Below are 11,870 nucleotides of genomic sequence, written 5' to 3'. Positions count from 1 at the left end.
CCCTACGCCTCGGGCCTCCTTTTATAGAAAAAAGGGGTCGCCATAGTGGCACACAGGAGGTGGAAAGGTGTACAGTGGCTGAGTCTATCCTCTGGCACCGTCGGACAAACGCATTTAATGCGCTGCCAACGTGCCCTTCTTGCTTTATGGGTGACGGCAAGGAAGCTCGTCCCAGCTGTCGCCGCCTCACTTGGCTCTGACGCGCGTCTAAGCTGATGAGGTGTTGCAGTGCCACGTTGGTGGCTGCTGGGCTGGTGCAGTGGCAGAGTCTTCTCAAAGATTTGCATGCCACCACGCAGGTGCTTGTTGAGTCGGTCTAGAGGCCGCACGTCGCCACGCGAGTGCTCGCCTAGCTGGTTGAGCTGGCAGCTGCATGGGAACGGCGGTGGAGTCTTGCAGATGTGGGCCTGGCCGCGGCCCGCTGACGTCCTCGGCAAGGGTCTTGTCGGGGTCCCGGCAAGGGTCTTGCCGTGACATCGTGGTCGTCCCCGGCAAGGATCTTGTCGGAGGTCTCGTGGATTTCCTCGGCAAGGATCTTTCCGAGGATCGTCGTCTTCTGGTGCTCATCTGATCTTGCGTGTTTATGATCTTCATGAAGATCTGCATGCCACCATGCAGGCCCCCTCCCGAGCTTTGGTTCCAATGTTGTTGATGGTGTCAGGACTCTCAGGCTCAAGGGTGGTGGCCTTGCTGGCAGTGGGTAAGTTGCCCCGGCAAGGCTCTTGCCGGGGCTGCGTAGGCCGCCCTGGCAAGGGTCTTGCCGGGGGAAGCCCATCTTGTCGCTTTACCTTTTGCGCCCCTGGCTTGAACACCGCTTCGATAGTCTTGTACTTTTGCTTCCTTCCTCTGCCCCGCTAAGCATGGCCACAGGTGCGGCTCTGACTGCCCGTGCACAAGTAAAGGGGTACAAAGAGGGCCCCTACTTTCGTACACCGACAGGAGCCCCCGGGCCTGGGCCACACATAAGCGTGATGCGTTGTTGGGCTAGGCCCAAAACGGTGCGCGGGCATGCGTGGCAGAGTTTTACCGCGGTAATTCCATCTCCAGTTGCGCTTCCCCACGACCCGCGTCGGATGCGTGACGTGGGGGTCGTGCGTGGGGTGACTGCAGCGTGCTTGCGTCACCCCGCGGTTAATAGTAAAGAGGTGGTCCGCGTCCTCCCCATAAAAACAGGGGAAGCCGCAGGGGCACGGATCATTTACTAGGTGGACTCGGGCCGTGGCCATTATGGCACCCGCACCCCATGATCACGGGCCGTGAAACGGCCGTTCCACTTGCCATCTGAATCCTGGTTCGCCCGCCACGTGTCCTCCATGCCTCGGGGAGGGCAAACGGTGGACACATAGGGTACGGGCTTTAATGCCGGGGCGGGGGGCCGGGCGCCGCCGATTGGAGCAGCGGGTCGGTCCTGTCTCCTTGCGCCCCCGGCGGCTGAATTGGTTGACTGGGGCGGTTGCCTTCAGGCTCGCTCGGCCCCGTCTTCCTATAAAAAGGGGAGAGGGATAGCGTCTTCCCGCATCCATCTTCTCCTAGTCTGGTCTCTTTCCTTCCCTTGTCATGGCGAGAGGGTGCGGTCGTGGTTGTTCCTTTGTGGAGGCGACTAGGTCTTCCTCTTGCCCGAGAGTTGTGGTGGTTAAGGAAGATCCGGACGCCCAAGGTGAAGGCCACGCTCGACGTGGAGGCGCCGGACGGGGCCGCGGTCGGCGAGGCGGTCGAGGCGGAGGTGGGCGCGAAAGGGGGACACCCGCGTCGCCACCGTCGTCGTCACCATCTCCTCCACCATCTCCTCCTGCTTCATCAAGCGGCCAGGCCGGGGACACGGCGCTACAGTTCATCCTGCAGTTGAGCGAGCCACCGTGCAACCGCCTTCGTCTTCCCGAGGCATTTGCGAGGGTGCTGGAGATTGACCAGCCATCGAGGTTGAGGGTTCACATGAAGGGGTGTTGCAATGGCGACATGTGGGCGAACACAAGGTTCCCCGTCCCTCACGTGATGCTCCTCCATCGGGGTTGGAAAACCTTGGCACGCGCCAACTACTTGATGAAGGGGCACGTTCTCCACTTCAAATTAGTGGAGAGTGATTTGCTCTCCGTCAAGGTCTTTGGGCGCTCGGGAATAGGTTAGGGTGCTGCGCGGAGAGCTCGACCGACGATGAAAGCTCCTCCTCGAGTGATAGTGGCGAGGAGGACACCGGTGGGGAAGACGACCAGGACGGGTCCGACTAGGCATCGGACATATCGTCCTCGGGCGACGCCGACAGCACCATCATCTGCACCTGGTCTTTCCGCCGACAGAGCAAATTGCCGGGGGCGGGGCCAGCTCCTTGAATTTCTTGGGGTCGCCTCCTTGGGCGGCTGGCGTGGGAAGGCCGGAGAAGACGAAGAGGGTGGGTGGCGGGCCATCAAGTTGGAGTACGATGTCACTGATGTCTTCGTCTCGTATTGCCGGCTCGCTGCCTCATCTTTCGGCTCTTCTCCCAGCGCCATCATCACTAGCCCTCTTCCGGACGGCCACCGGGATGTTCTCTTGGTGTCTTCTGCTGCTCGTACCTCGCGTAGGCACTCCTTTTGCCCTCCTGCCATCTTCTTTTGTTTCCTGGGGAGAAGGACAAGAAAGTGATTACGGGCATCTTATCTCTTTTTAGTTTTTAAGCCTATGGGCACTTGTCAGATTTAAAACTTGTAATCCCCTTGCTCATGTTTACATTCCGTATGAATTGTACCTGTATGAGACGTATTTATGAAAAAAAAAAGGTGCTTGTCGGGTTCTTTGTGCGTGAGCGAAACCCATGCCAAGGAATGAATCCTTGTTATTTTTAAGATAAAAATTGTCGCCCAGTAAGAGGCCTTGTCATCCCCTTACTTCATTCTACCATACTCACGCTCTTGGCGGGGGCAGGGGCGAAGTAGGGTTAGGACCTTCGTTTGCTTCCTTGTCACCGCGACTACAACCAAATTCCGACACAGGGAATAGTTCTTGGGTAAGGAAAAGGGGAGCATGGTAGCCTAGGAATAAAATGAGGTTTCATATGTCCATACGAAAATGCACAACAGGGGATAAAGGACTTATCTGAATCTGTAGCCTCCCGGCGACCTTGGCTTGCCATGGTTGGACCATTGAGTCAGCCCCCGGCAACCTTGGCTTGCCTGGACCGGAGCGCCGGCTTGTTCTCTTTCTTCCAAATAGCTCAGCAGAAATGTCCATGTACCTTGCGAACCAAAGAGGACGGAAAGGAACAGAGAGACGCACACTCGACCTCTATGCTAGGGGTAAGTCGCCGGTAAGCACTATCAACCCTAACCGAGGAGGGGACTCAACCTAGCATGCATACTATAACTTAGGGCGCCGGCGCTTCATTTATTTATGCTCAGGGTCTGCGCCTGGCTTTGTACAGAGGGTTACATGCCTTGCCGGCAAGGATTGTACAAAAGGTGGTCTGCCGGGGGGCCCGGCAACCGCCTTATGAGTAAAACTTGTGAAGATGTTCGATGTTTCAGGAGTTGTTTATGGTAAAACACATATATAGCCTTGTGGATAGTAACATAGGGATGCCAGCATGCAACATAGTCGTTGCTCTAATTTTTTGCATGCACAAAGACTACAATAAACAAAACTGAGAATCAGTAGCTACTTTAGTATATATACTTAATCGCGTGAATAGATCTGGCTATACTACAAGTCCTACTATGACCAAGCCGGATATATCTAATGGAATTCACATGGATAACACAAAGTTTCGGGAGAGAAATACCTCTCTGTAAAAACAAACAGAGCAAACTGGATATATGCAGTTTTTGCATAACAAAACTGAATGACACTGAACTCTTACATGCTAACACAATTTTTACAATGATACAGTTGAGATCTCTCTCCCGGTTTTTTCTCCATCGTGCGTGCCAACTCAATTAACATGGTTCTCTAACATTATAACTTTTTTAAGGTTGACCCCCTATATGAAATATGTTATACAGGATAGCAAGTATCATGTATGAAATAATAATGGGAACATAAAAAATATTACTCAAGCTTACTAACAAAAAATTAATTGAAACATGATAGTTCAGCATCCATTCCCTTCACTAACAATGGAAAACCTTTGAGATTGAGACATTATGAAAATATCTTTATAGTCTTAGGATTGTGTCGAACAAATATTTATACTTCCAAATTAAGCAAATTCTCCCTCCCTCCCCTCCTCCCTAAGAGAGTTCTAAAATAAGACATTAGCTTGAGCCAAATCCAACGTCATCTACTAGGACTCACACACATAACAATCGACTGTCAATCACAAACACAAGAACTAAGAATCAAGATGTGTACACGAACTATCCCTGAATAGAGAGGTATAAAAAAGCAAAGCCAAGTTGGGTTCAGTTACTAGCATCCGTGGACAACCTTTGACTTCTAATTTTGTCACAGCTTCTTCACAAATGGAGGATCAACATGTTCAGAATTTATAGTTAACTGTAAGAAAGGCCTTGTCCACAACATGATTACTTTGACTCTCTCCACAAAAATCAATGCTTTGTCACTTGTCCACATGAATTCAGCTGCACAAATAAAGGCGGGAGTTAGGAGAAAACGTTATTTAGCTGAGCCAAAAAGTTATTTAGTGCTGAAGCGATATCATAGAGGTTTTTATTATAATTCCTATAAAATTCTGTTTGGAATTTGGACATATAGAAAATTTTGAAACTGAAGCAAAGTTCAAAGTTTAATCTTGTACGACATGTTCCAGACTGGATAATGTGGCATAAGAATATTAGGGTGACCCAGCCTAGAGTGATGGGACCCTTCTCTTCTGCCTAAGTGTATATAATGCATGTAAGCATCCAACACTGCACAAATACAAAAAACATTACAACTGAAAATATGTGCAGATGGCAATGAATAGCCTACTTTGAACTTATTTTGTGTTCAAGTACAATGAATAGAGGCTAATTGGTTAAGATGACACAAACTAAAACTGGGATTTTCTTCATTGTGAGATCATCAAAATATAGGAGAAAAGAGAACGACCGACTAAAACTCATCGAATGGCAAATATGAACCGAACTCAACCTGAATATGATACCGTACAAAATTTGTAACATATTGCAGTTGATTTATGCAAATGTAAGTTCAGATATACAATGAAGTGAAGCTACAGTATAATGACTATTCAAAGCATCTTACAACATATGGAATTCCTGAAACTATTTATATTCCTAGTGTTCCTTGTGTACTACTGAAAAGCTTAGTTGTGTGCAAAAATAAATTGCCTGCAGTAATCGACGTGATTACTTATATCAGCAGAAAATAAGATTAAGAAGACAAACTAGTAGACTTGGATGGATAACATACCTGGGCCGGAGACGAGGATGACCACGCCATGGCGCAGGAAGAACGTGAAGCTGTTGCTCAGGTTGAACATCCCCGTGAGCTACCTCCAGCCTGGCGCCACTGCACGCCGGTTCGCCGATGTATAGGACATGATCCCGTCTCCAGCGGCCCTTTACTCCTCCATCTACATTGTCACCATGTGCCTCTTCGCCACGCCTGCGTCTCTACTTACATGTGAGGATGTGCCCCTCGCAATTCTCCAACTTCTATTGCAGCCTCCCTCGCGATTCTCTTCTAGATCCAAAGAAGAGAACGGTCGACCTCTTATTCGCGCGGGATGCCGCGGCCCGCGCGGCGCCGGTCGAGACTGTGGGGCGGCAACATCGCGGCGCGAGAAGAAGAAGATGAGGAAAGATGCCATTAACTAGGCATTGGTGGCAATAGCGAAGTGGCGTGGAGGAGATGCAGGGGAAGCCATGGTTTGGAGGTGCCAGGGAGCAGTGTCGCTCGTTGCGCCAGGAGCGACTCTCCAAGAGGAGGCTGCGTTGGGAAGATCATGAGGAACGTCGGGAGGATCGTGGGAGGGGTGTGTGGGTAACTGGGTGGAACCAAATCAAAACGGAAGTGGGAGAGGGCATCGCTACAGGAAAAGAATCGGAGGTGGGAAGGGGTGTATCAATAGCGATAGTAGGAGGTCGAACCATCACAACGTTCGATTCTCCTTTAATAGTAAAGATTTGACCCAAAAGATGAACTGCACACACCATGTATTGAACTGAAAGGTCTTTCCCTTCAAAATTTAAATTTGTTCACAAATTCCTTTGTCTTACTCCCACTCAACTCCCTTCCTAGCAATCACCGTGTACATTTCTTCACACCTAAGTGCCACCAGAAATACAAGAAGATAAAGTATGTTGATGATGTTTCTCGTGCTTGGCTACTTCTCTGTCCGCTCCTTATCTGTGCGCTCACAATGGCTTCTTTGTTGTGTGTGCATTTCTTCCAAATTCAGTGAATAGTTGCCGAGATCTTGTCGTTTCCTACAAGAAATGCTTACATGTGAAGGGCACACGTTAAATCAAGGTGGACATGTGACGCACGCAATCGAATTTGTTTCAGGCTTCTCATCAACCGGTGCCTCGGCTGGGGTGAAGGGACTGGGAATTGTTTCATGTAAATAAAACACAGCTTAGAAATAAAAAGCACAAATCACCCTATGAATCTGGCTTTGAATTTGCCTTGTTAACACTATACTTTGCTATTTCTCTTTATGGAGCTCAGAAAGTTATAAGACCAGGGATACTCCACTATGTGGGAAGCTTATGAATTCATGATCATGCTATATTAGTGTTCCCTAAAAAGAGTAAGGAATAAAGCAGTAAAATAAGGGCTAAGCTTAGATTCATAGCTCCAGCTTTAGCCAGAAACATCTCAAGTATATGTATATACTAAAACTACATGCCATCATATGTGGTACTATACAGAAAATTTAAGTCCTAATGACCTTTAGTCTCAAGTAGTATGAGCTAGCAACTCCGTCTTTCCCTCTCTCTAGTTCTAAATATGAACAACAGAGTAACAATAGGCATGTGATTACTCAATCTCCTCATCTTTAAATAGTCCAGAATTCAACCAAATGATGTATTATTATCCATTTGTGCTAGTTCTCGGCTAGCTACAGAATGTACATTCTCCTCATGATCATCCCATATTACTCATTTTATTTCTTATGGTAAAGGACATATATAGCCTTGTGGATAGAAACATAGGGATGCCAGCATGCAACATAGTCATTGTTCTAATTTTTTGCATGCACAAAGACTGCAATAAACAACACTGATAATCAGTAGCTACTTTACTATACATACTTAATCGCGTGAATAGATCTGGCTATACTACAAGTCCTACTATGAGCAAGCCGGATATATCTAGTGGAATTCACATGGATAACACAAAGTTTCGGGAGAGAATTACCTCTCTGTAAAAACAAACAGAGCAAACTGGATATATGCAGTTTTTGCATAATAAAACTGAATGACACTGAACTCTTACATGCTAACACATTTTTTTTACAACGATACAGTTGGGGTCTCTCTCCCAGTTTTTCTCCATCGTGCGTTGCATGCATGCGCTGAGTTGATCCCTAGCAAGATCAGAGAGAGCGAAACAGAGAAAATATCAAGCCAACTCAATTAACATGGTTCTCTAACATTATAACTTTTTTAAGGTTGACCCCCTATATAAATATGTTATACAGGATAGCAAGTAGCATATATGAAATAACAATGGGAACATACAAAAATATTACTCAAGCTTACCAACGAAAAATAATTGAAACATGATATTTCAGCATCCATTCCATTCACTAACAATGGAAAACCTTTAACATTAAGACATTATGAAAATATCTTTATAGTCTTAGGATTGTGTCGAACAAATATTTATACTTACAAATTAAGCAAGTTCTCCCTTCCTCCCTTCCTCCCGAAGAGAGTTCTAAAATAAGACATTAGCTTGAGCCAAATCCAACGTCATCTGCTAGGACTCACACACATAACAATCGACTGCCAATCACAAACACAAGAACTAAGAATCAAGATGTGTATGCGAACTATCCCTGAATAGAGAGGTATAAAAAGCAAAGCCAAGTTGGGTTCAGTTACTTGCATCCGTGGACAACCTTTGACCTCTAATTTTGTCACAGCTTCTTCACAAATGGAGGATCAACATGTTCAGAATTTATAGTTAACTGTAAGAAAGGCCTTGTTCACAACATGATTACTTTGACTCTCGCCACAAAAATCAATGTTTTGTCACTTGTCCACATGAATTCAGCTGCACAAATAAAGGCGGGAGTTAGGAGAAAATGTTATTTAGCTGAGCCAAAAAGTTATTTAGTGCCGAAGCGATATCATAGAGGTTTTTATTATAATTCCTATAAAATTCTGTTTGGAATTCGGACATATAGAAAAATTTGAAACTGAAGCAAAATTCGAAGTTTAATCTTGTACGACATGTTCCAGACCGGATAATGTGGCATAATAATATTAGGCTGTACCCAGCCTAGAGTGATGGGACCCTTCTCTTCTGCATAAGTGTACATAATGTATGTAAGCATCCAACACTGCACAAATACAAAAAATATTACAACTGAAAATATGTGCAGATGGCAATGAATAGCCTACTTTGAACTTATTTTGTGTCCGAGTACAATGAATAGAGGCTAATTGGTTAAGATGACGCAAACTAAAACTGGGATTTCCTTCATTATGAGATCATCAAAATATAGGAGAAAAGAGAACGACCGACTAAAGCTCATCGAATGGCCAATATGAACTGAACTCAACCTGAATATGATACTGTACAAAATTTGTAACATATTGCAGTTGATTTATGCAATGTAAGTTCAGATATACAATTCAGTGAAGCTACAGTATAATGACTATTCAAAGCATCTTACAACATATGGAATTCCTGAAACTATTTATATTCCTGGTGTTCCTTGTGTACTACTGAAAAGCTTAGTTGTGTGCAAAAATAAATTGCCTGCAGTAATCGACATGATTACTTATATCAGCAGAAAATAAGATTAAGAAGAGAAATTAGTAGACTTGGATGGATACCATACCTGGGCTGGAGACGAGGATGACTACGCCATGGCGCAGGAAGAACATGAAGTGGTTGTTCAGGTTGAACATCCCCGTGAGCTACCTCCAGCCTGGCGCCACTGCACGCCGGTTCGCCGATGTATTGGACGTGATACCGTCTCCAGCGGCCCTTTACTCCTCCACCTACACTGTCACCATGTGCCTCTTCACCACGCCTACGCCTCTACTGACATGTGAGGATGTGCCCCTCGCGATTCTCCAACTTCTATTGCAGCCTCCCTCGCGATTCTCTACCTAGATCCAAAGAAGAGAACGGTCGACCTCTTATTCGCGCGGGATGCCGCGGCCAGCGCGGCGCCGGTCGAGACTGTGGGGCGGCAACATCACAAGGGAGGCTGCGGCCTGAGAAGAAGAAGATGAGGAAAGCTGCCATCAACTAGGCATTGGTGGCAACAGCGAAGTGGCGGCATCGCGTGGAGGAGATGCAGGGGAAGCCATGGTTTGGAGGTGACAGGGAGCAGTGCCGCTCGTTGCGCTAGGAGCGACTCTCCAAGAGGAGGCTGCGTGGGGAAATCATGGGGAACGTCGGGAGGATCGTGGGAGGGGTGCGTGGGTGGGTAACTGGGTGGAACCAAATCAAAACGGAAGTGGGAGAGGTCATCTCTATGGGAAAAGAATCAGAGGTGGGAAGGGATGTCTCGATAGCGATAGTAGGAGGTCGAACCATCACGACCTTCGATTTTCCTTTAATAATAAAGAGTTGACCCAAAAGATAAACTGCATAAAAAAAATCAAAGAATACATTACTGTGCTAAACAAGCAAGCTAGCCATGCTCCACCTTCACTTGATCCTGAAATCAACCCCTTCCTAAAGATGATACCGACATATTTGAAGCAAGCAATTCGGGAAATGTAACAATCCACAATTAGTTTGCAGAACAAGAGCAGAAACAATAGACCTGCCTAACAGTCTTGGCGCATACATTGCCCCAGTATAACAGCGCGACACACCAGGTGCCATCTTCCCCTCGGACTGAAGCCTGACTTTGACAAGGTCAATGGGGTTGGCCACAGAGATTATAAGGGCACCTAATGCAGGTCAGCCAAACCATCTTATGTTGCTGCATATTTCATTTCACATGGAACGGAAAATTGTTTGAGAATACAGCGATGAGGGTACCAGTGGTGAAGCCAACGGCTATCTTCTTGGACAAAGGTACATCCCCAACATGGCACCAACATAGAAGGATTTGACCTGAAGGTCGTCAGGCACAACAATTCGGGTCAAGTTCATTGTTGAGTACCACAACCACTACTCACGCAATGCAATACCATACATATAGATGAGGAAGGGGGTAAAGGGAGGGAAGGGAAACTTACGGGCTCATAGCGACCGTCGTAGATGCACCGGCGATGGAGGCCAGGGCCGATGCCCTTCCAGAGTGCGGCGGCGCCTTCCTCCTTGGCGATGGTGGCGGCGGTGCCGAGCAGGCCACGGTACTTGGGCCCAGCGAGATCCCTGGCGACGACCCTCTTCTGCAGTTGTAGCCTGACCTTGGCCGTGTCAAGGGGTATACTGGATGCTGATGTACTTTGCCGTGTGCGCTGGATTGGCACACCTTGCCGGGGCATAGGGGAATAAGAGAGGGAAGTAGAAGACGACGACGGGTTTGGGATCTTGGGACGATTAGAGACGCAGAGACCGAGGCCGCGAGCAAGGATGGGGACGATGGCGGCGGCGGCGGCGATAACCCTAGACGGGAAGGAGAAAACAAGGGCAAGGAGGAAAAAGGTCGTGGCCGGCGGCACCTTTCCTGGGGTGTCTTCGCCGCCCTGGCCCCTCTTCGCCCGCGACCTATCACGCTGGTCCTGGCATGGCCCGCCGACTCTGCTCTGCTTGGCCCATGAGAGCTGCCCCATCCCCTCCCGCGGCGCGCTGATCTGGTCTGCCGCCATTGGCCGCTGCTGCTCCTCCATGAGCCTGTCGGTCACCGCTACTACTCCTGCGGCCTAATCTCTCCTGGAGCGTCTTCCTCTCTGACAGAGAGAAGGAGGGAGACGTGGGTGAGGAGGAGAATGACTGGTTTCGTGCGGGGCGAGGCAACTGCGAAGCTTTCTCCAAATTTCCTCTCGCTCCCTTATTTTAGTTGGCGACGACATGGGCCAGTAGCATCAAACAAGTAAGAGCCAATCAAAAACGAGCGAGGAGGAGGAGGGCGACTAAACAGTGCATCTGGCTACGTGGACATCACGAGAATGCGCCCTTCATGCGACTGTTAATGGGTTTTACTAGGGGTTGGGGCGCCACTTGGTGGTGCCTCTTGAGCGGAAGCTGGGCGGTGCCAGGTTGGGCGCGCCCTTTTGTAACGCCCCAAGATCCGATGCGCCAGGTGTCTTCCAGTCATTCGTCGTTGTTGCCATGTCATTTGCTTGCGTGTTGCATTTTGACATGTCATCATGTGCATTGCATCATCATGTTTTTCAAAATTTGCATCCGGTCACTTTCTTCATGGTCCGTTTCGTCATCCGACACTCCCACATGCATCCACGGCACCCCTCTTATCTTGTTTTGTGAGCCGCAGAAAAACGTTCTCGGAATGGGCCGAGATTTTCCGAGTGGCCTTGGTATATCACCGGCAGACCGCCTGTCAAATTTCGTTCCATTTGGAGGTCGTTTGATGCCCCAATGGTTAACCAAGTTAACCGAAACCCCTCTCTCTTTGCAGCCCAGCACCCCTTCACAACAGCCCAATATCCCATCCAAACCCCTCCATGCTCTCCGCCGTTGGATCACGATCATGTGGGCAAAAACCGCACCTCATTTGGACTCTCCTACCTCCCTCTACCTATAAAAGGCTCCTCCCCCTCCATTTCCGGGTAAAACCTAGCCTCCTCTTCCTCCGCGCCGCCGAACGCGTTCCCCCGCCGCCGGACATGTCC

At 48.2% G+C, this 11,870-nt stretch overlaps 1 protein-coding gene across 17 annotated transcripts; it reads right to left on the bottom strand.

Annotated features, from left to right (window-relative positions):
• Nucleotides 1–4,234: 4,234 nt before the first annotated feature.
• On the bottom strand, nucleotides 4,235–11,024 carry LOC119296145 (brain mitochondrial carrier protein 1-like). Of its 17 annotated transcripts, XR_005144908.1 has the most exons (5): nucleotides 10,311–11,024; nucleotides 7,986–10,185; nucleotides 7,774–7,886; nucleotides 5,344–7,465; nucleotides 4,235–4,550 (listed from the first exon to the last, which is right to left on the bottom strand). XR_005144908.1 is itself a non-coding variant. In XM_037574535.1 (3 exons), the coding sequence occupies exons 1-2, from the start codon at nucleotides 10,905–10,907 to the stop codon at nucleotides 10,129–10,131; spliced, it is 654 nt and encodes a 217-aa protein (XP_037430432.1). In that variant the 5' UTR covers nucleotides 10,908–11,024; the 3' UTR covers nucleotides 6,073–10,019; nucleotides 10,111–10,128. The 17 variants fall into 17 exon arrangements, 2 of the variants coding, with proteins under 2 accessions (XP_037430432.1, XP_037430431.1); XR_005144900.1 differs by lacking the exon at nucleotides 4,235–4,550 and having other exon boundaries at nucleotides 6,073–6,362; nucleotides 7,375–7,465; nucleotides 7,641–10,185; XR_005144896.1 differs by lacking the exon at nucleotides 4,235–4,550 and having other exon boundaries at nucleotides 6,073–6,362; nucleotides 7,375–7,465; nucleotides 7,774–10,185.
• Nucleotides 11,025–11,870: the final 846 nt, after the last annotated feature.

The sequence above is a fragment of the Triticum dicoccoides genome, chromosome 4B (assembly GCF_002162155.2).
Source record: "Triticum dicoccoides isolate Atlit2015 ecotype Zavitan chromosome 4B, WEW_v2.0, whole genome shotgun sequence".
Classification (NCBI taxonomy): Eukaryota; Viridiplantae; Streptophyta; class Magnoliopsida; order Poales; family Poaceae; genus Triticum; species Triticum dicoccoides.
This window is presented reverse-complemented; position numbering and strand designations above follow the sequence as displayed.